At 38.3% G+C, this 24,447-nt stretch overlaps 1 protein-coding gene across 1 annotated transcript in view; it reads left to right on the top strand.

Annotated features, from left to right (window-relative positions):
- The window catches only part of CCDC7 (coiled-coil domain containing 7), a 193,243-nt gene that overhangs the window by 78,902 nt on the left and 89,894 nt on the right, over positions 1–24,447 (top strand). Inside the window, exon 15 of the mRNA XM_032474099.1 lies at positions 1,247–1,468. Within this exon, the coding sequence (XP_032329990.1) occupies positions 1,247–1,468 (222 nt within the window). The remainder of the gene's footprint in view (positions 1–1,246; positions 1,469–24,447) is intronic.

Genomic DNA, 24,447 nt, shown 5'->3' with positions numbered 1-24,447 from the left:
AAATGGAAATTTTTACAAAATGTCTCATATAAAGATCTTTTACAGTCTACAGGAGATATGGGTAGCCTTCCTTGTAAATAGACAAAGGACACAAATAGGCAGGTCACAGTCGAGGAACACCAGGAAGACTCGTGCAAGTATATTCCGCCTTACTAGTTACCAAATAATCACAACTTAAAATAACAGAGGGATAGATTTTTTTTACTTAATTACCATTTTGGTAGAAATTTAAGGAACAGAAATATCTAATATTTTCAGATTTATGCTGAAATCAGCAGTCTTTCACATGCTTCTGAGTATGAATTAATAACTTTTCTCAAAGAAAATTATATAGCAAAAGTCCTAGAAAGACAGTCTTTCAGTGATCCATTCCACTTCTAAAAAATTTATTGTAAAGGAGAAAAAAGTGTACAGACATTATGTACAAGTATGTAGAATATAAAATTTTAATAGCAAAATTTAAAAAATTAGCAGTATGTCCATTGATAAGAAATTCGCTAAATAAAGGTATGATACTAAAATGTATTAGCTATTCTGATTGGGGTGTATATTTATCATCATGGAAACGTATATATGACATTATTTAATGAAAAGAGCATATTATGCTAGTATGTATAGTATGATCCAATCTAGATAACAATTTAAAACTATATATATACATATATGCATTAGCTATATTTAGAAATAATTAAATAAAAAGAATATACATCAAGGAGTCAGCAGTGAGTTTTCTGTTTGTGGTGAGATTGTGAACTCTTCTGTTGATCTGTATGTTCTTTCATACAAATAACTTGTTAATTTTGTATAACTAAACATTAAAAATGACATTTTAAAGAAAAATTTCAGTGTAGAAGAAATTATTTTTTAAGTTTTATTTTATTATTTGACGTAGATCTTAATTATGCTGGGTACATTCTATCACCTTTTATAACATATGCATTTTATTAACTTTTATTGTGCCTGTGTAATAGTTAAAACCTTAAAAAAAATAATGGCAGAGAGAACCTCTTCGGTATAAAAATAGCCCTTTAAGTGGAAGAGATTTTTTATAGTTTTAAATTTTGATGGATCTGCTAAACTATGGATTATACCAATGGTTTAACTTAGCTTACTCCAACTCTGTAAAAATAAAATTGAGAAGTAGAGTGAGTATGAGTGTATGAAGATTCCTGAAAATTGTAATATTGGCAGGAAACTGTCACAGAAATAACGGTTAATAAACAGTTAATTTTTAAAAAAATTTCAGGAATCTGAAAGAGCTAAACATCAACTTGACTGTTTCCTAAATCAAGAAAAGGAGTTACTTAGAAGTGAGGGGAAGAGCAAGACAGCAACAGAAATGGGTACTGGTAAAATAAAAGTTAAACGCGAAGATTCAAAATACACTCCGTTGGAGAAGGAAGTGGGAAGAGCACTAGTGGCAGATTCAGGTGGACAAAAAACAAATGGTAAAGTAGAACATCTGCAGGTAAGAAAATAACCAGAATAGAAGCAGTAATATGTGCTGGAAGGAGCTTATCTTTTATATTAATTTTTATGTTATTTGTATATTATTTAAAAAAATTCTGTTTTTTTTTTTTGCTTGGAATTTTGCCTTTTGCCTTCTGGATGCATCAGTTAATTATTGTCTTGAGTATAAATCTGTAAATCAAATACATATTGATTTTTGTACTTTGTTTCATCCAAATATTTGCATCTTATTTTCAGGACAGTTGATGCAATATAGAATTGTCATTGATAAAATAATGTTTTATTTTAAAACATTTATTTATCTGTTTTGATTGCTATAGCTTTGAAATATTGTTTGAAATCAGAGAGCATGATGCCTCCAGCTTTGTTCTTCTTTCTCAAGATTGCTTTGACTATTCAGGGTCTTTTGCAGTTCCATACAAATTTCAGATTGTTTCTTCTGTTTCTGTGAAAAATGCCATTAGAAATTTGATAGGGGTTGCACTGAATCTATAGACTGCTTTGGATAGGATGGACATTTTAGCATCGTTAATTCTCCCCGTCAGTGAACATGGGACCCCTTTCCGTTTGTTTGTGTTGTTTCCCGTCAGTGTCGCGCAGGTTTCAGATGCAGGGCTTTCGCCTCCTTGGTTAAGTTTATTCCTAGGAATTTTATTCTTTTTGTTGGAATTGTAAATAGCATTGTTTTCTTAATTTCTCTTCTGAATGGTTAACTTTTAGTGTATAGAAATACAGTAGGTCTCTGTCTGTCAATTCTGTATCCTGTAACTTTGTTTATTGGTTCTAACAGATTTTTGGTGGGGTCTTTAGGGTTTTCTATGTCATGTCATCTGCCGATAGTGACAGATTTGTTTCCTCCTTTCCAATTTAGGTGCCTAATTTTATTTCTTTTCTTGCCTAATTGCTCTGGCTAGGACTTCCAATAATATGTTGGGTAAAAGTGGCAAGAGTTGACATCCTTTTCTTGTTCCTGATCTTAGAGGAATTGCTTTTAGCTTTTCACCACTGAATGATGTAATCTGTGTGTTTGTCACACATGGCCTTTTTTATGTTGACTACATTCCCTCTGTACCCACTTTGTTGAGAGCTGGGTTTTTTTTTTTATTATTATGAATGAATGTTGAATTTTATGAAATTTTTTTTGCAGCTATTGAGATGATCATACAATATTTATTCTTTATTTTGTTAATGTGGTATATTACATTGATTGATTTGTGGCTATTGAACCATTTCTGCATCCTTTTTAGAAATTCCACTTGATCATGATGTCTAATCTTTTTAATATATTGTTGAATTGGTTTGCTCGTATTTTGCTGATAATTTTACATCTATGTTAATCAGGAATATCTAATTTTATTTTCTTGTAGTGTCCTTGTCTGGTTTAGGTATCAAGGTAATGCTGGCTTTGTAAAATGAATTTGGAAGTATTCTTTTCTGTTCTACTTCTTGGAAGAGTTTGAGAAGGATTGATATTAATTCTTCTGTGAATATTTGGTGGAATTCTCCACTGAAGTGTCCTGGTTCTGGACTTTCTTGTTCATAGGGAGTTTTAAAAATTACTGACTCAATATTAATAATAGCAGTAGTCTGTCAGTTCAGATATTGTTCTTTCATGATTCAGTCTTAGAAGGTTGTATGTTGTAGAAATTCGTTCATTTATTCTAGATTGTCCATCCTGTTGGCATATAATTGTCATAGTCCTCTTTTTTGATCCTTTGTATCTCTGTGATACCAGTTATAACATTTCCTTTTTTTCCCCTGATTTTATTTTTGTGAACTTTATTTTTTTTCTTTGTGAATCTAGCTAATTGTTAATTTTGTTTCTCTTTTAAAGAACCAGCTCTTGGTTTCATTGATTTTGTTGTTGTTGTCTCTTTAGTCTCCATTTCATTTATTTCTGCTATGATCTTTGTTCCTTTCTACTACTAAACTTGGACTTTTTGGTTATTTTTCTAGTTCCTTGAGGTATACATTTATACTATTTGTTTGAGATTTTTCTTCTTTGTGAGGTAGGCATTTATTACTATGAATGAAAGTTCCTCATTAATTCACTACATCCCATGTTTCAGCATGTTGTATATTCATTTTCATTTGTCTTAAGGTATTTTTTGATTTTGGTTTTGATTTTTGTTGGAATATTGGTTTTTAAGTAGCATGTGGTTTAATCTTCACATATTTGTAAAATTTCCAGTTTTCTTCTTGTAATTGATTTGTAGTCATACTGTTGTGGTTGGAAAAGATGCTTAGTAAGATTTTAATGATTTTAATCTACCTAAATTTGTTTAAACTTGTTTTGTTGCCTAGCATATAATCTATCCTGGAGAATGTTCTGTATGCACTTGGGAAGAATTTGTGTCCTGTTTCTTTTGGATGGAATGTTCTATGTATATCTCTTCAGTTCATCTGGCTTAACATCATTTAAAGACAAATGCCTTCTTACTGATTTTTAGTCTGGATGATCTATCTGTTGATGTAAGTGGAGTATGAAAGACCCCTACTATTACTGTATTGCTTTATATTTCTCCCTTTAGGTCTGTTAATAGTTGCTTTATATATTTATTGCTCCTATATCGGGTGCATAGTGTTATATCCTCTTGTTGGAATGACCCCTTTACCATTATGTAACGCACTTCTTTGTCTCTTATTACGGTGTCAGTTTCAAATTTTATTTGTCTCATAAAGGTATAGCTACTCTAGCTTTCATTTGGTTTTTGCTTGCATGGAATGTCTTTTGCATCCCTTCATCTTCAGTCTGTGAGTGTCTTTAGGTTTGAAGTGAGTCTCTTGTAGGCAGCTTATAGATGGTGTTTTTTTTAATCCATTCAGCCACTCTTGTTTTTTTGATTGGAGAATTTAATTTATTTATATTTAAAGTGATTATTGATAACAGTCTACTTTAAGTTGATAACAACTTCAGTGTAAACATATTGTAAAGCTCTACATTTTTACTCTCCCTCATATTTCATGTTTTTGATGTCACATTTTACATCTTTTTATCTAGTGTATCCCTTAACTAATGATTGTGGTTGTAATTATTTTTTATTTTACCTTTGGTTTCTAACCTTTACACAGCTTTATAAGGGACTCACCCTCTACCTTTACTGTATATTAACCTTTACCAGTGAGATTTACACTTTCACATGTTTTCTTGTTACTTTTCTTTTCCGTTTAAAGAAATTGCTTAACATTTCTTGTACGTCTTGTTTAGTGGCAGTGAACTCCTTTAGCTTTTGCTTGTCTGGAAAACTCTATCTCTCCTTTAATTCTGAATGAAAACTTTGCCTGTTAGAGTATTAGGTGGAAATTTTTTTCTTTCGGCACTTTAAGTATATTCTTCCACTCTATTTTGGCCTGTGACATTTCTGCTGAAAATCTTTTATTTAGAGTCCTTTGTACATAACAGGTTGTTTTTCTCTTGCTGCTTTTAAGATTCTCTCCTCATCTTTAACTTTTGACATTTTAATTATAACATGTCCTTGTGTGGGTCTCTTTGAGTTCACTTTATTTTGAATTCTCTGGACTTCTAGATGTGTGTGTGTGTGTGTGTATACATACATACATACATACATATATATATATTTTTATTGAAGTGTAGTCAGCTTACAATGTTGTGTCAGTTTCTGGTGTACAGCACAAAGCTTCAGTCGTACATGGACATACATATATTCGTTTTCATATTCTTTTTCACCATAAGTTAGACTTCCTGGATCTAGATGTCTGTTCTTTTTCCCAGGCTAGGGAAGTTTTCATCCATTATTTCTTCACGTGAGTTTTCTACTTTTTCTCTCTCCTCCTTCTGGGACTCCTTTAATGTGAATGTTCGTCTACTTGATACTGTCCTGTTAGTCCCTTAAGCTAGCTTCACTTTTTTAAAAATTTATTTTCTTTTTGCTGCTCTGATTGGGTGAGTTCCTCTGCCCTGTCTGAGGTCACTTACCCTGTTGGCTGCTTTATCTAGTGTGCTCTTGAGCCCCTTTAGTGAATTTTTCAGTGAAGTTATTGTATTCTTCAGCTCTGTGACATCTGTTTGTAGGTTTCTTACATTTTCTGTGTCTTTGTTGAAGTTCTTACTGTGTTCATCCATTTTTTCTCCTGAGTTTGGTGAACATTATTATGTCCTGTACTTTGAACCCTTTGTCAGGTATTATCTCTGTTTCCTTAATTTTTTTTCTTTTTTTTTTCCTTTCCTCATTTTAAAAAAATTGAAGTAGAGTTGGTTTACAGTGTTGTATTTGTTTTTGGTATTCAGCATAGTGATGTGTGTACACATTCTTTTTCATTTTCTTTTTCATTAAAGGTTACTCCAAGCCATTGAATAGCACAGGGAACTATATACAGTGGGACCTTGTTGTTTACCTACTCTGTACATAATAGTTTGTATCTGCCAATCCTAAACTCCCACTTTATCCCTCCCTCCCACCTTTTCCCTCTGGTAACCATAAGTTTATTTTCTAAGTCTGTGAGTCTCTGTTTTGTAAGTTGGTTTGTGTCATTTTTTTTTTAGATTCCACATATAACTGATATTTTACGATAATCTGTCTTTCTCTGACTGACTGACTTCACTTAGTATGATAATCTCTAGGTCCATCCATGTTACTGCAAATGACATTATTTTATTCCTTTCTGTGGCTGAATAGTATTATATTGTAATACTATTGTGTGTATATATATATATACACACAACACATTTTCTTTATGCATTCATCTATGGATAGACATTTAGGCTTCTTCCATGTCTTGGCTATTGTAACTAGTGCTGCTGTGGACACTGGGATGCATGTTATCTTTTCAAATTAGAGTTTTCGCTGGATATATGCCCAAGGGTGGGATTGCTGGATCATATGATAACTCTTATTTTCCTTTTTTTAAGGAACCTCCACACTGTTCTCCACAGTGACTGCATCAATTTGCATTCCCATCAACATTGTAGGAGAGTTCCTTTCTCTCCACACCCTCTCCAGCATTTAATGCTTGTAGACAGTTTGATGTTGGTCATTCTGACCGGTTTTGATGTAATACCTCACTGTAGTTTTGACTTGCATTTCGTGAGTAATTAATGATGTCAAGCATCGTTTCATGTGTCTGTTGGCCATCTGTATGACGTCTTTGGAGTAATGTCTGTTGAGATCTTCTGCCCTTTTTTGATTGGTGGTTTTTTTTTTGCTTTTTTTTTTGATACTGAGCTGTGTGAGCTGCTTGTGTATTTTGGAAATTAGTCTCTTGTCAGTCACATCATTTGCAAATATTTTCTCCCATTCTGTAGTTTGTTTTTTTCATTTTGTTTAAGGTTTCCTTTGATATGCAAAAATTTTAAGTTTTATTAGGTCCCTTTTTTTTTTATTCTTGGGTTTTTTTTTTTTTTCTATTACTCTAGGAGACAGATCCAAAAAAATATTTGTGCAATTTATGTCAGTGTTCTTCCTTTTTTTCCTCTAGGAGTTTTATAGCATCTGGTCTTATATTTATGTCTTTAATCCATTTTGAGTTTATTTTTGTATGTGTTGTTAGAGAATGTTCTAATTTCATTCTTTTATACGTAGCTGTCATTTTCTGAGTGCCACTTATTGAAGAGACTGTCTTTTCTCCATTGTATACTCATGCCTTTTCTTGTCAAAGGTTAATTGACCATACATGTGTGGGTTTGTTTCTGAGCTTTCTATCCTGTTGCATTGATCTATGTGTCTGTTTTTGTGCCAGTACCATACTGTTTTGATTCCTGTAGCTTTGTAATAAAGCCTGAAGTCAGGGAGCATGATTCCTCCAGCTCTGTTGTTCTTTCTCAAGATTATTTTGGCTGTTGGCGGTCTTTTGTGTTTCCGTACAAATTTTAACATTTTTTGTTCCAGTTCTGTGAAAAATGGCATTGGTAACTTGATAGGGATTGCATTGAATCCATAGATAGCCTTGGGTAGCATGGTCATTTTAACAGTGTTGATTCTTCCAATCCAAGATCATAGTATATCTTTCCAACTTTTGTGTCATCTTCAGTTTTTTCGAAGTTTTTTTGGTCTTTTGCTTCCTTATGTAGGTTTTTTCCTAGGTATTTTATTCTTTTTGATGTGATGGTAAATGGGGTTGCTCCCTTAATTTCACTTTCTGATCTTTCCTTGTTAGTATTTAGAAATGCAACAGATTTCTGTGTACTAATTTTGTATCCTGCAATCTTACCAAATTCATTGATGAGCTCTAGTAGTTTTCTGTTAGCATATTGAGTATTTTCTGTGTATGGTATCATGTCATCTGCAGACAGTGACAGTTTTACTTCTTCTTTTTCAATTTAGATTCCTTTTATTTCTTCTCTTTCTCTTATTGCTGTGGATTGGACTTCCAAACCTCTATTGAATAAAAGTGACGAGAGAGGCATCCTTGTCTTGTTTCTGATCTTAGAGAAAATGCTTTCAGTTTTTCACCATTGAGAATAATGTTAGCTGTGGGTTTGTCATATCTGCCCTTTATTATGTTGAAGTATACTCTCTCTATCCCCACTTTCTGGAGTGTTTTTATTATAAATGGGTGTTGAATTTTGTCAAAAGCTTTTTCTGCATTTATTGAGATAATCGTCTGATTTTTACTCTTCATTTGTTAATGTGGTGTATCATACTGATTGATTTATGGATATTGAAAAATCTTTGCATCCCTGGAATAAATCCCACTTGATCATGGTGGATGATCCTTTTAATGTATTGTTGGAGTTGGTTTGCTAGGATTTTGTTGAGGATTTTTGCATCTATGCTCATCAATGATACTGGCCTGTGATTTTCTTTTGTGTGTATTATCTCTGGTTTTGGTATTAGGCTGATGGTGGCTTCATAGAATGAGTTTGGAAGTGTTCCTTCCTCTGAAATTTTTTGGAATAGTTTCAGAAGGTTAGGTGTTAGCTGTTCTCAAAATGTTTGGTAGAATTTGCCTTTGAAGCCATCCAGCCTCGAATTTTTGTTTCTTGGGACTTTTAAAATTACTGATTTGATTTCAGTGCTGGTAAATGGTCTATTCATATTTTCTGTGTCTTCCTGGTTCAGTCTTGTTAAATTGTGTGTTTCTAAGAGATTGTCCAGTTTTTCTGGATTGTCCTTTGTGTTGGTGTGTAGTTGCTCATAGTAGCCTTATTATGATCCCTTGTATTTCTGTGGTGTTGGTTTTAACTTTTTCATTTCTGATTTTATTAATTTGGGCCCTCTCCCTTTTTTTTTCTTGATGAGTCTGGCTAAAGGTGTATTAATTTTGTGTATCTTTTCAAAGAACCAGCTTTCAGTTTCATTGATCTTATCTATTGTTTTTATTCTTTATTCCATTTATTCCTGCTCTAATTTTTATGATTTCTTCTATTAATTTTGGGTTTTGTTCGTTTTTCTAGTTGCTTTAGGTGTAAGGTTAGGTTGTTCATTTCAGATTGTTCTTGTTTTCTGAGGTAAGCTTATATCGCTATAAAGTTCCTTCTTAAGATTGCTTTTGCTGTGTCTTAGAGGTTTTGGATCATCATGTTTTCATTTTCATTTGTCTCTAAGTTTTTTTTGATTTCTTCAGTGATCCACTGATTGTTTAGTAGCATTTTGTTTAGCCTGCACGTGTTTGTGGTTTTTGCAATTTTTTTCTTGTAGTTGATTTCTAATCTCATAATGTTTTGGCTGGAAAAGATACTTGATATGATTTCAATTTTTAAAAATTTACCAAGGCTTGTTTTGTGGGCCAGCATGTGATCTGTTCTGGAGAATATTCCATGTGCACTTGAGAAGAATGATTATTCTGCAAACAATCTGTCCTTGATCATGTAACATCCTGTGCTTACTGCAGGAGCCTGGGAACCTGGAGCCTGGGAACCTAAATAGCTTAAGATTATTAGCATTGTTTAGGTGGTATGTGAGGCATCATGCATGTCCTATATAAACCCTTTTACAAAAATCAATTAAGAGAGTAGCCATCAGCTCCCTCCACATACGGTGTGTATGTGTACATGATATCGCGACACCGACACTGACTTTCAACCTGTATTGTGTCTCCAGCTCTTAAGTGGGTCTCTTGTAGACAGCATATATATGGATCTTGTTTTTGTATCCATTCAGCCAGTCTGTCTTTTGGTTGGAGCATTTAATCCATTTATGTTGAAGGTAATTACTGATAGTTAATGTTCTTATTGCCATTTTGTTAATTTTTGGATTTTTCTGTAGATCTTCCCCCACCTCCCTTTTTTTGTTCTCTTGTGATTTGATGAGCATAGAGTTACATTTGGATTTCTCTTTTTTGTGTGTCTGTCTACTATAGATTTTTAGTGGTTACTATGAGGTTTTGGTATAGAAGTCTACATTTATACATGATTGTTTTAAATTGCTGATCTCTTAATTTCACTTGTATTTTAGATACCCTGTGTTCATACCCTCCTCCTCTCATGGTTACTGGTTTTTATATCATATTCTACATCTAATTGTTTTGTGTATCTCTTAACTGCTTATTGTAGATACAGATGATTTCGCTACTTCTCTCTTTTAACTTCCCGGTTAGTTTGTATGTAGATTATTTCCTGCCTTGACTGTATGTTTGTTGGTGAGCACCCCCCATTTTGTCATTTTCCTGTTTCTAGCTGTGGCCTTCTTTCTTCTGCCTAGAGAAACTCCCTCAACATTTGTGGTAAAGCTGGTTTATTGGTGCTGAACCCTTTTAGCTTTCGCCCGTCTGTGAAGCTTGTGATTTCTGCATCAAATCCGCATGAAAGCCTTGCTGGGTAGAGTGTTCTCGGGTGTAGATTCCCCCTTTCATTTCTTCAGATATATCACGCCACTCCCTTCTGGCCTGCGCAGTTTCTGGTGAAAAATCAGCTGGTGACCTTATGGGAGCTCCCGTGTGTGTCATTTGTTGCTCTTCTCTTGTTCCTTTAACATTTTATTCATAACTTTAATTTTTGTCAGTTTGACTACTCTATGCCTTGCTGTGCTCCTCTTTGGGTTGATCCTGTGTGGAATCTCTGCACTTCCTGGACTTGGGTGACTGTTTCCTCTCCCAAGTTAGGGAAGTTTTCAGCTGTTGTGTGCTCAAATATTTTCTCAGGTCTTTTCTCTCTCTCTCCACTTTCTGGGACTCTATAATGTGAATATTAGTGTGCTTCATGTTTGTCCCAGAGGTCTCTTACACTATCCTCATTTCTTTCCCTTTTTCTTCTTTTCTGTTCTGCAGTAGTGATTTCCAGTACTCTGTCTTCTAGCTCACTGATCCATTCTTCTGCCTCATTTATTCTATTCTTGGTTTCTTCTAGTGTGCTATTCATTTCAGTGATTTTATTCTTCAATTCTGCTTGGTTGTTCCTTTTATTTTCTAACTCTTTGCTAAAAACTTCCAACTTCTCTCTCTGTGCATCTGTTCTCTTCCTGAGTTCTCTAATCATCATCATGATCATTAGTTTGAATTCTTTCTCAGGTGCATTGACTTTCTCCTCATTACTTATTTCTTCTGGGATTTCATCTTGTATGTTTGCCTGGAACATATTCTTCTGCTGCCTCATTTTGTCTAAATTTCTGGTTGCATTTTTACGTACATTAGTTATGTTTCTCGACCTTGGAGAAGTGGCTGTCTGTAGGCGATGTCCTGTGTGTCCCAGCAGTGCACTCCCATCTCATCACCCAGGAGCCAGGGGCCAGCTGGTCCCAGGGTTGAGTAGGCCTGCATTTGTGGAGTTGTTCCGCAGGCTGTGGGATTATTGTCTTCTTCCTTCTGGTGTCTGCCCCTTTTGGGTGAAGCTGGACTAGACACTTGTGCAAGTTTCCTGGCTGGAGGACTCCGTGCCTGATATTGATGGATGGAGCTAGGTGCTGGCCCTCTGGTGGGCAGGGCCATGTACAGGGCCGTGTCTGGCGGCAGCTGTGGGCTCAGGAAGTCTTTCGGCAGCATGTCTGCTGACGAGTGGGGCTGTGTTCCCACCTAGTTTGTTCTTTGGCCTGAAGCGTCCCATCTCTTAGGCCTACAGGTTGTTGTGCGGGGCCAGGTCTTGGTGCCAATGACCCAAGCAAATTGTCAGCCTCCAGGAAATCTCATGGAGATGAACACTCCCCAGATGTCCACCGCCAGCTTTTGTGTCCCCAGGGAGAGCTGCAGCCAAGCCCCAGCTCCCCTGGAGGCCTCTGGAACAAGCGGGTCTGGCCCAGGCCCCTGTGAAATCGCTACTTCTGCCCTTGACCCTGGTGCTTGTGAGCCTGTGTGTGCTCTGTGAGAGCAGAGTCTCCTTTTCCCCCAGTCCTGTGGGGCTCCTGCGGCCAAAGCCCGCTGGCCTTCAAAGCCAGATGCTCTGGAGGCTTGACTTCCGCTGCCAGATCCCCAGGCTGGGGAGCCATGTGGGGCTCAGAACTCTCCCTCCTGTGTGTGAGCCTCTGCGGTGTAATTCTTGTCCAGCTTGTGGGGGGTGGGGGTAGCTCACCCGGGGGGGTGTGACGGTTCCCTCTCTGTGTCTCCAGCTGAAGATCTTTCTCAATGGGTTCCAGGCTTTTTTTTTTTTTTTTTTTCCGTCAGTGGTTATGAAGCAGTCAGCTGTGGTTTTGTTGTGTTCGTGAGAGGTGGTGAGCTCAAGGGCTGTCTGTTCCACCACCCGGACAAGATCTCTGTGATACTCTTTCCTCTTTTAATTGATGTGTAACTGAGCCCCCATTTTATATTAGTTTCAGGTGTACAACATGGTGATTCAATTTTCTTATAGGTCACAGTCCATTTAAAGTTACTACAAGCCAGTGGTTGTGTTTCCCTGTGTGGTGCAGTATACCCTTGTTGCTCACTTATTCTATACATTGTAGTTTGTATCTCTTCTTGTTTTTTTTCCCCCTGAGATTTTATCTTGATTTTTCACTTGGAACATATTCCCCTCTTTCTTCGTTTTACTTGACTCTGTTGTTTTCTGTGCATTAGATGAAACAGTCTCCTTTCCCAGTCTCAAAGGGTTGGTCTCGTGTTGGGTGACCTTGTTTTTCAACCCTGTCTTAGGCCTGTGTTGTCTCTGATTTTAGTTGTAATATCTTCTAGTAGTTTAGGGTGTTCCATGACCAGTCAGTGTCTCAGAGGGAGGATCTCATTCAGTTTCCAGACTCAGGCTCATCTGAAGTGAGACCCTCTGCCTAACAGCTGTTAAAGAATGCACATGCGCACAGTTGTAAGGGACTGAGAGCGTAAGCCTGGCTGGCCCCCGGCCTGGTACAGTGGAGGTGGCCCCAGGATAGCAGCCACAAGAGTTGGGGTTCCAGACTAGTGTGCAAGCTCCATTTGGGAGATACCAGTGAGCTGTAGCACGGCCAAGGGCGGGTGCAAGTTTGGCATCCCCTAGTCTCTGTGCCGTGATCGCTGCTCTGTAACCCAGGCGAGTGCCAAGGCTGAGGCCTGCACCGAAGGCCAGTGTTCCCTGGTCCAGCAGGTGGGGCCCTTTCGCAGAGAGGCTGTGGGTGTGTTTCAGTTGCTGGCTACGCAGTGCCCTGGAGCTGGTAGCCTGCCAAGAACTGTCTCTCTGATTGTTCATCTGGTGAGACCCAGGAACACAAGCCCCCCTGGTTATCAGAGTCAGGTGGTCAGGGGGTACCCTGGATGATGGCTTAAAACACTAGGTCGCCAGACACATAGGAGAGCTTCCCTCTGAGATACGCTAGTGTCTGGAGCCTGGCAAAGGGAGAGCGTGAAGACTGCCTGCTCTCTGATGTCTCAGGAAGTGTTTACCATCAGCCCTAGATGTGTGTTTAATTAGAACTTTTCCCCTCAGGCTGCAGCTGTAATGATAAACCAGTGGGCCTCTTAGAGAAGGGCTGAGCTCCCTGGGGCTGTGGCCTTTTGCTGTGCCCTGGGAGTGGTTGCTGTGCTGGTCACTGTCCTGTGGGGCCTGGGAGCATAAGCCCGCTGGCCACCAGAGCCAGGCGATGTGGAGGTGTCCCTGGGTGTCCACTGCTACAGTCACGGCACCAGAGAAGGGCATGAGCTTCTTTCAAAGACACCGGCGAGAGGGAGCGAGGCAGATGGGGAGGGTGAAGACTGCACGGGCCTCCGTTCCCCGAGCCTGGATCTGGAGGCCCCTGTGAGTGCAGAGCCAGCCGCCTGCGCCCAAAGCTCCTAGGCAAGCAGGGGCCTTGTTCTGAGCCAGACGGGGAGTGGGCTTCAGCCTGCTGTCCGTGTGGTGCCCTGGGAGCGGGCGTCTGTGAGGAACTACGTTTTTCTTCCTTTCATTTTTGCTCAGTTACTCTTGCATATGTAGGCACATTAATAATTGAGTTGACTGACTTACCCAATTAAATCTTAAAGCTGTTACTAGTGAGTGGTCTGTTGAACACATTATGATTGATTCAGAGACCTGTTCACAAAGCAGTGTAGAAGCAGAAAGCCTGCGCCAGACCCATCAGGGCAGCGTCACCCTGGGTCAGTAAGAGGCTGCTGTCCAGCGAGAGTAAGAACAAACTGTGTCAGTGTTTCTTTCCAGTCATTGACCTGAATTACTGAGAATTCAAATTCAGTGTCCATGAGACTTATTTTTTTTTTTTTACTGTACACATAAAATTTTAGCTTAGATTGGCCACCCAGAAAAGAGGAATTACCTAGAAGCATGTATTTCTCTGCTTCATGGCTATTTTAAATAGTTCTAGATTACAGACCCAGATGAGTTAGCAAGAATTAGGTACTGAATGTAATGACTAATCCAGTTTTAATGTCTGTAGTGATTATTTATATTTTTAAAGCATATATGTTTTTAATGTTATATCAGAAAAAATTAGACTTTGGTTTATTTACTTGTTGCTTTGTAAACTTAGGGGTCGATTTTTTTCTGTCATTTTTCCTTTACATTATAAATAATGTGTGGTCAGTATTATGGATATTTGAGAAGGTATAAGAAAAAGTCTTAATAATTATCTTCAGCTTTAATGGGACCACAACCAGCTTATGAACAGTGAAGAAATAGAAACAAAGTGTGATTCTGGTATAGTGATGTGAAGTTCATGGCAGAACGTGACATACTACTGTACTTTTCCTTTGGAAACATGGTGAGGTTTAGGCTTTGAAAATGCTGGAAAGCCAGTGATTTGTTTGTCACCTGAAGAACATGAAGTGGTAACTTTTCATATAAGGTGTTTTTATACTGTACATTTATTGCTGCTGATGAATTTGATAGAATCTTTATGTATTTAGTGAGTGTCGGAAAGCAGAATCATTAACTTAAAGGTGCTTTAAAGAGAATCTCCAGTCCCTGTGAAGATGTAGAAAGGCAGTCTCAGTTTCTTCCTACGATCTGTTGGAAAAGTCATGTTGAGGGGCTGTGGCAGCGTTGCTGTGAGTTACTGCTACGTGGCTGATCAGTGAGAGTCAGGAATGATAATAGGACGTGGAAGAATGACCAATGGGCCAGGTGGGACTGCAGACTGAGGACGGGATGTGGAAGAATGGATGAAGTTTACTAACTTCAGGGGAAGATTATTTCAATTAAGTTTAGTTTAAATAGGGAAACATGGGCTGGCTGTCCATGCTCTGCAAGGCTCTGTGCTAGACATTTTGGGGAGTGTAAGATGGCAGCTGTGCGGTCATTGCCCTCCATGCATCGACATCCCAGTGAGACACGCAGGATGTGTGAAGAAGTAAGTAGAGCACAATACAGAAGATGCATTCCATAGAAAGTTAACGAGAAGCTGCAGCAGATGGGAGGAACGGTTGTTTCTGGCTGGGCTGAGAGTAACACAGTGTGTAATTTAAGAAAGACAGTTGGGTGGATTTTAACGGGAATATGTGGAAATGGTGTTAGAAGTGCACTGAACAGTTGAAGCAAAGAGGAGTGCCTAGGATGTGCACAGTGTGCCAGGGGAAGGTCAGTTGTTACTTTTTCTGGAGCCTGTACTAAGGAGAACAGTGAGAGATAAGACATGGAATAGTGTCGTTTCAGCTTGCTAGCTTTTACAGAGTTGCCCTTAACAGCTTTAGGTTGAATATTGCTGAATATAATAAAAATTCAAACTATCAAGCATATGGCATAATATTATTTATCGAACTTCCTTTTGGGTTACTTTTTAGACCCCAACAGAATTTCTGAAGTACTTTGGAAAAGTCTCCCAAACCTTCAGAGAATGGATGGAAGTAAAGTAAGGAGATCCCACCTGAGCAGACACATGGTGTTGGTTACAATAAAGGACAGTTTTCGCACTTAACAACATTTAGCAATTTATTTTGGCTTAGGGAATGAATTAGTGGCAAATATTTAATCAGACACAACAGATGCTAGTAATTTAGTGTTTCACTTCATGCGCGTTGTCTTTTCTTAATTGTTTTACAGCATTGAAATTTACACCTTTTAGAAATGAAAATGTAAACTATTTATGTTTTATTTTTAAGAGTTACACAGCCAACCTACTTTAGTCTAAATCCTTTTTTTAGTTTTTCCCCCAGTACTGATTATATTTGCTATAAAGCACATTTGTACTAGAGAGGAAGTGCATTAATACATGTGCATTTCTTCTCCATAGATTAGATGATCAGCTGTTAAATTTGCTCATTCCCTTATTCACTAAATTCATTAATTCAGCAAATATTTTATCACCTTCATGTGAGAGTGCTCTTTTGGGCTTTAGGTTTTACTGAGAAACTACAAATAAGGCCTGTTATCCTGTGGTGTTGACATTATAGTGACAAAGACTGGCAATAAACAAGTGAAATAAATGAGCGAGGTAATTTTAGAAAGTAGTAAATGAAGACAATAAAACTCCCTGATACAGGGAGTCACAGGGAAGGATAATTTAGATTAGATGATCAAGGAAGGCATTATGTGTGAAGAAAAGGTATTCTCTCATTATGAAATTAAAAAAAATAAAATTATTTTCTCTTTCAAATTTTTACCAGAAGAAACTTCTACAAATGAAAATTTACCTTGTCATTAAAAACACTAGGGGACGTCTCATGACTTCCTCAGTTAACTGTTGTGCAAGGAACATATTACTTACTAGTGACCCAAACTGTAGGCATAAGGTAGATTTTAAAGAGGAACCCTTACAAGCTAAAACAGGAGAGGGTCCTGTCCCTTGAGCGCACTTTGGTGCCCAGCAGCGTTTCAACTAAACACGCTAGTGTTCCGCAGCACTCCCGTGCGCACCACATTTTGTTTGGAGAGCACTTTACCCTCTCTGCATGCAGTACTGTTGGATGATCATAGCCGTTCAGACGGTTCTTCACCAGTTCATGTACTTGATCAGCAGGACAGCTGTCCAACCTGCATGGCTGTGTACCTTTGCTGGACTTAGTAATCCAGGACTTCCATATCAATTACATGATCTCAGAAAGAAACAGCAAACTCAGTTGTAATATAAAATACAAAAACGGTAGCCCTGTGTGATGGATGCCTGAGACCACCCCCATCACTAGGAGGACTCCCAGGACTCAGCATAGAGTAACTTGTTGCAGCAAAAGGACACAAAGCAAAGTCAGCAAAGGGAAAGACCCAGGAGACACCAGGTACAAGTTCCCCAGAGTCCTCTTGCACTGGAGTCTCACAGGATGCTCTCGACTCCTCCAGCAGTGAACTGTGACAGCACAGGTGAAATGTCTGCAGGGAAGCTCGTTAGAGACTCGTGTAGCGCCCTCGGACTGTCATGTGCTAAAACCCCAAACTCCCAGGAGGAGAGCAGGTGTTCTGCAGGACCCCTATGTTGTATTAACAGTTTGGACACGGTAAACTGTTCTTATCAGTTCTGAGAATTGTAGGAACCCTCTCAAAGTCTAGGGCCCCAAATGCAGGCCAAGACTCCACCTTGCAGTCAGGTCTTTGGAAGAATAGCAGCTTAGTTTCTGCTGTTTGCACTCTTCTCTGTGCAGTGCGTCCCCATGGCCCTTGGCCAGGAGTAAAATTATTATCAGTGGGACCCCACACTCCAGGATGACACCAACATATAGCGTTGGTCCCAGTTATGCCTTTTAGGAGTCCTGGACGTAGCTAGTTAAAAGAAATCCTGTTAACCATATCTTAGAAATCCGAGTGGCTGCCTTACTAGTTTTCTAAGGGGGTACCAGTTCAGGTACTGCATAACTCCGGCCAGTAAGTTACAGCTGACTGCTGAGACAGTGTCATGGCCAAGACAGTGTCATGGCCGTCAGGGCACACACACAAAATATAATCACACAGAGCAGCACGTGGTACAATGGCTGTACATCCCATGAGGACATGCATTAGTCAGGCAGTAGCGGTAACAGGGCCCCCACATGGCCTCCACCCTGGGCCTCTCAACTCAGGGTCCTCAGTTCAGTACAGTTGATTTAGTTGTAGTAAGGTCTTTGTTTTATTTATTTATTTTTCTTGAAGTATAGTCGATTTACAATGTATTAATTTCTGGTGTACAGCATAGTGATTCAGTTGTACATATATATATATTCCTTTTTATATTCTTTTTTCATTATAGGATGTTACAAGGTATTAAATATAATTCCATGTGCTATACAGTATTAACTTGTCTATTTTATGTATAGCATTTAGTGTCTGCAAATCCCAAACTTCCAGTTTATCCCTTTCCACCCTCTCTCCCCTGATAACCATAAGTTTGTTTTGTCTGTAAATCTGTTTCTGTTTTGTATTAAGTTCATTAGTATTGTTTCTTTAGATTCCACATATAGGTGATATCATAGTCTTTTTCTTTCTCTTTCTGACTTACTTCACTTAGTATGATAATCTCCAGGTCCGTTTATGTTGCTGCAAGTGGCATTTATTTTATTATTTTTTATGGCTGCATAGTATTCCATTGTGTATATCTACCACAACTTCTTTATTTAATCATCTGTCGATGATATTTAGGTTGCTTCCATGTCTTGGCTATTGTAAATAGTGCTGCAGTGAACATTGAGGTGCATGTGTCTTTTTGAATTAGTTTCCTCCAGATGTATGTCCAGGAGTGGGATTGCTGGATCATGTGGTAAGTCTATTTTTAATTTTTAAAGGAATCTCCATACTGCTTTCCATAATGGGTGCACCAAACTGCATTCCCACCAACAGTGTAGGACAGTTCCCTTTTCTCCACACCCTCTCCAGCATTTATTATTTGGATTTTTGAATGATGGCCTTTCTGACTTGTGTGAAGTGATACCTCATTGTAGTTTTGATTTGCATTTCTCTGATAATTAGTGATATTGAGCATTTTTTCATATGCCTGTTGGCCATTTTTATGTCTTCATTGGAGAATTGCTTTTTTAGGTTATTTGCCCATTTTTGGAGTGGGTTGTTTGTTTTCTTGTTATTAAGTTGTATGAGTTGTTTGTGTATTCTGGAAATTAATCATTGTCTGTTGTATCATTTTCAAATATATTTTCTTATTCTGGAGGTTTTCTTTTTGTTTTGTGTATAGTTTCCATTGTTGCGTAAACAGCTTGTAAGTTTGATTAGGTTGCATTTGTTTATATTTGCTTTTATTTCTATTGCCTTGGTAGACTGTCCTGGGAGAACACTGGTACAAATTATGCCAGAGAATGTTTTGCCTATGTTCTCTTCTAGGAGATTTATGGTGTTCCGTATTAAGTGTTTGAGTCATTTTGAATTTATTTTTGTGTATGGTGTGAGGGAGTGTTCTAATTACCTTGATTAACACGAGGCTGTCCAGCTTTCCCAACACTACTTGTTGAAAAGACTGTCTTTTCTCCACTGTATATTCTTACCTCCTTTGAAGATTAATTGACTAAGTCTGTGGGTTTATTTCTGGGCTCTCTATTCTGTTCCATTGATCTATATGTCTGTTTTTGTGCTAGTACCATGCCATTTTGATTACCGTAGCCTTGTAGTATTGTCTGAGATCTGGGAGTGTTATTCTCCCAGCTTTGTTCTTTTTCTTCAGTATCGCTTTGGCAATTCTGGGTCTTTTGTGATTCCATATAAATTTTAGGATTATTCTAGTTCTATGAAAAATGTCCTGGGTAAATTGACAGGGATTGCATTAAATTTGTAGATTGCCTTGAGTAGTATGGCCATTTAACAATGTAAATTCTTCCAATCCAAGAGCATGGGATATCTTTCCATCTCTTTAAGTCATCTTTAACTTCCTTGATCAGTGTTTTGTAGTTCTTCACATGTAAGTCTTTCACCTCATTGGTCAGATTTATTCCTAAGTATTTTATTTTTAAATACGATTTTAAAAGGGATTTTTGTTTTTTACTTTGCTTTTCTGATATTTCATTGTTAGTGTGAAGAAATGCAACAGATTTCTGTATGTTAATGTTGTATCCTGCTACCTCGCTAAATTCTTATTTCAGGTCTAGTAGTTTCTGTGTGGAGCCTTTAGGGCTTTCTATATATAGCATCATGTCATCTGCATATATTGACAATTTTATCTCTTCTCGTCCAATTTGGATCCCTTTTATTATTTATTGTCTGATTGCTGTGGCTAGAACTTCCAATACTATGTTGCATAGAAGTGGTGAGGGTGGGCATCCTTGTCTTGTCCCAGATTTTACCAGGAAAACTTTCAACTTTTCACCACTGAGTATTATGCTGGCTGTGGGTTTGTCATATAGCTTTTATTATGTGAAGATATATTTCCCCTATACCCAGTTTGGTAAAAGTTTATATCATAAATGGGTGTTGAATTTTGTCAAATGCCTTTTCAGCATCTGTTGAGATGATCATGTGATTTTTGTCGTTTCTTTTGTTGCTTTGGTGTATCACATTGATTGATCTGTATATGTTGAATCATCCTTGCGTCCTTGGGATGAATCCAACTCAATCATGGTGTATGATCTTTTTTATGTGTTATTGGATTCTGTTTGTTAAATTTTGTTGAGAATTTTTGCATCTATGTTCATCAGTGATATTGGCCTGTAATTTTCTGTTTTGGTAGCATCTTTGGTTTTGGTATCAGGATGATAGTGGCTTCATGGAATGAGTTTGGGAATGTTCCTTCCTCTTCTGTCTCTTAGGAGGTTTTGGTAAGGATTAGTATGAGTTCTTTGTATGTTTGATAGAATTCCCCAGTGAAGCCATCTGGGCCTGGACTTTTGTTTGCAAGGAGGTTTTTTTTTTTTTTTTTTTTTTTTTATAATTGCTGATTGTAGTTCACTTCTAGTGATCAGTCTGTTCAAGTGATCTATATCTTCCTGATTCAGTTTTGGTAGACTGTATGTTTCTGGAAACTTGTCCATTTCTTGTAAGTTGGCCACTTTGTTGTCATATAGTTGTTCATAGTATTGTTACATATTTTTAAAATTTCAATAGTGTTGGTTGCAATTTCTCCATTTCCGTTTCTTATTTTATTTATTTGTGTCCTCTCTCTCATCTTCTTGGTGAGCCTGGCCAAAGGTATGTTAATTTTGTTTACTCTTTCAAAAAACCAGCTCTTGGTTTGATTGACTTTTTTCTATTTTTAAATCTCCGTTTTATTCCTTTCCTCCCTGATCTTTTAAATTTCTTTCCTTCTTCTAACTTTAGGTTTTAGGTTCTTCTTTTTCTAATTCTTTTAGGTAGTAGGTTAGATTGTTTATTTGAGATTGTTCTTGTTTTCTGAGGAAGGCCTGTATCACTATGAACTCCCCTCTTAGGACTGCTTTTGCTGCACCCATAGATTTTGCGTGGTTGTTCTTACAGTGTCGTTTATCTCAAGGCATTTTAAAATTTCCTCTTTGATTTCATTGTTGACCCTTTGTTTTTTTAGCAGCATGTTGTTTAGTCTCCATGCGGTTGTTTTTTTCTTCTTTCTCTTTCTGTGGTTGATTTCTGGTTTCTTGGCATTGTGGTCAGAAAAGATGCTTGAAATAATTTCTGTCCTCTTAAATTTATTGAGGCTTCTTTTGTGTCTGAGTATGTGGTCTATCTTAGAAAATATTCTGTGTACACTTGAATGTATAGTCTTTCTTTAGGGGGGGTGTAAGGTCCTAAAAATATCAACTAAGTCTAACTGTTGTAATGTGTCATTTAGTATCTCTATTGCCTTATTGATTTTCTGTTCAGAAGACCTGTCCAATGATGTTAGTGGGGTGTTAAAGTCTCTTACTATTATATTCCTATCGGTTTCTCCCTTTATATCTGTTAGTATTTGCTTTATGAATTTGGGTGCTCCTATATTGGGTGCATATATGTTAATGACTGTAATATCCTCTTCTTGTATTGCTCCTTTAATCATTATTATAGTGTCCTTCTTTATCTTTCTTTATGGCCTTTGTTTTAAAGTCTGTTCTGTCTGATATGAGTATTGCTACTCTTGCTTTCTTGTCATTTCCATTTACATAAATATCTTCTTCCATCTTACTTTCAGTCTGTGTGTCCTTTGCCCTAAAGTGAGTCTCTTAAAGGTGGTATATTGTGGGCTCTTTTTTGTTATCTAGTCTGCCACTCTCTATATTTGTACTGGACAGTTTAGTCCATTGACTTTTACAGTAATTATTGATAGATGTCTGTTTATTGCCATTTTAAACCTTGTTTTCTAGTTGTTTATTATTTATTTGTTTCTTTTTCTTACTGTTTTTTCCTTTTTGAGTTGATGATTTTCAGTGATGCTTGATTTCTTTTATATGTGGTTACCCTGTTTTTCAAGTATATTAACTTATTACTATATCCCTTTCCTTTAGACTGGTAACCATATGGGCTCATACACATCCTAAAAAAACAAAAAATTACATTTTCTTGCTTTTCTCTCTCACATTTTATGATTTTTATGTCCTCTTTTACACCTTGATGTTTATGGGGTTTTTTTTTTTTTTTTTTTTTTTTTTGCTGTTCACTGTTGTTACTACATTTCCAATTGTGATTTTCTCTTCTATAGATTCTGCTTCTTTTCTATTTAGAAAAGACCTTTCAGTATTTCTTTTATGGTAGGTTTACTATTGCTGCGTTTTTTTAGTTTTTGCTTGTCTGAGAAATTCTCTCTCCTGTTCCAGATGATAGTTTTGCTAGGTACTAGGTTTTTCTCTTTCAGGACTTTTAATATATCTTGCTGCCTTCTTGCCAGCAGTTTTTCTGTGGAGGGTTTCCTGGTAACTCTTTTTCTCTTGCCACATTTAGAATCTTTTCTTTATTTTTAACTTTGGACGTATTAATACTAATATGTCTTGGTGTAGCTCTGTTTGTGTTCATCTTGTTTGGGACCCTCTGTGCTTCCTGCACTTGGATACCTGTTTCATTCTTTAGGGATAGGAATTTTTCAGCCATAATTTCTTCAAATACATTTCCGATCTTTCTCTGTTCTTTCTTCCCCATCTGGGGCCCCAGTTGTGCATAGACTGGCGCACTGTGTATTATACCTTAGGGCTCTTGTATTGCTTTCAACTTTTTTTCTTTTTTCTGTCTACTTTTCTGATTAAGTTTTTCCCATTATCCTGTTTTCTAAATCACTTATTTGTTCTTCTGCATTACTTGCTCTGCTTTTGACTTCTTTTAGATTGGCTTCTATCTTGGCAGTTGAGTTTTCTGATTTTAATTTTCTCCTCTTTATAGTTTCTATTTCCTTTTTCAAATATTCTGCATTTTTGTTGATAGCTCCTTCTGTGTCCTCCAGAGCATTTATCCCCTCCTTTTTGAACTCAAGTTCTGGTAGACTGTAGAGGTCTATCTCTTGGTTCATTCTTTCGGGAGTTTCTCTTGTTCTTTTAACTGGGAGTGATTCCTCAGCATCTTCATTTTACTTTCTCTAACTCTATGGATTTAGGAATAATAGTTACCTACTGTGGTCTTTTTATGTGGACAAGCCCACGTGTAGACTGCGTGCATCTGATATTTTTGTTGTGAGAGCTGCTTTTAGTGTGGATGGTTGCCGTGCCTGTCCTGCATGTGTGCTGGCTGCTACCCACTAACTGGGGATGTGGTTGTTGATGAGTTTTCCAGAGCCTGCCCTGGATGTTGAGTGGGGCCTCCTCTTTGCTCTGTAGTTGTCACATCCCTGTTAGTGGCTGGGTCTGCTCCCCAGTTCTTGGAGTAGAAACCCCAGGTCACTTTGACTGCTGTGCATGGTTGGTTGGGCTACCCTGCTTCCACCTGGAGAGGAGATGTCCCCTGGGAGGTGCCCTCTGTGGTGTCATCACCTGTCCCTCATTACACACAGCTTGTTAATAATAGGGCTTTCAGGATCAAGCCACACCCTGTGGGCTTGCAGAGAAGGAGTTTGCCATGGGGGTGTTGCACACCCCGTTTGCGAGAATGCATTCACCATGAGGTCTTCATGGCCGAGCAACACCCTGTGGGCTCGTAGAGGAGGAGGCCACTATGGCAGCGTCACCTTAGTCAACTGGGGAGTCTCTCCAGTGGGCCCGGCCTCTCCTGGACACACTCCCCCTGATGCTGCCTCTGCGCCATCAATCCCCAGGTCTCTTCCTGGCTCCATTCTCTGCAGCCCGAACTCAGCACTCCATCCCAGCACAGCCCGCTTGCCCCTCGGGCTACGGACCCCATGGACTCCCTCTGCCCTGGATTCCTCTCCATTTTGCCTGCCCCAAAGTGGGCCTGTGCTCGCCTCTGGCCTCTGAAGCTTTCCTTCCAGTTCTGCTGACCCCCTGCTGCAGAGGGGGCTCCAGTGTGAGGGCGCCCTTCCTTCTCTGCTGCTCCCTCCCCAGAGGACAGGACCTGCCCTGATGTCCTTTTGCTTTTGCTTTTTTTTTTTTTGGTAAAGATTTACATTGTAGTTCCACTTGCACGAGATCTTCCGTCAGAGCTTGGTGGGTGTTGTGTGAGAACTATTCCACGTGGAGGTGTATTTTTGATGTGTTTGTCGGGGATTGAGCCCCATGTCCTTCTACTCCACCTTGAAGCCCCTCCCCGAGGCTTAGAAACAGACAGCCTTATTCCAGCTGACAGTCAAGGCTTTCCCAAGCTGCATTTCTGTCAGTTTTAGAGCCCAAATGGACTTGCTCAAAAACGGGCACGTCGGGATGGAGAATCATCGTATTCTAAGGACCAGACATCTATTAGCAACTGAAAGTGCTTTTTAAAGCCCCAAGAGCATACCTTCAGTTAGGGGTTGCCTCTTCTGTCCCTGTTGCCTCTCCTTTCTCAGAGGTTCCAGTAGGCAAAAATCACGAATCATGGAGTCTCGTCCT

This window comes from Camelus ferus, chromosome 35 (assembly GCF_009834535.1).
Source record: "Camelus ferus isolate YT-003-E chromosome 35, BCGSAC_Cfer_1.0, whole genome shotgun sequence".
Classification (NCBI taxonomy): Eukaryota; Metazoa; Chordata; class Mammalia; order Artiodactyla; family Camelidae; genus Camelus; species Camelus ferus.
This window is presented reverse-complemented; position numbering and strand designations above follow the sequence as displayed.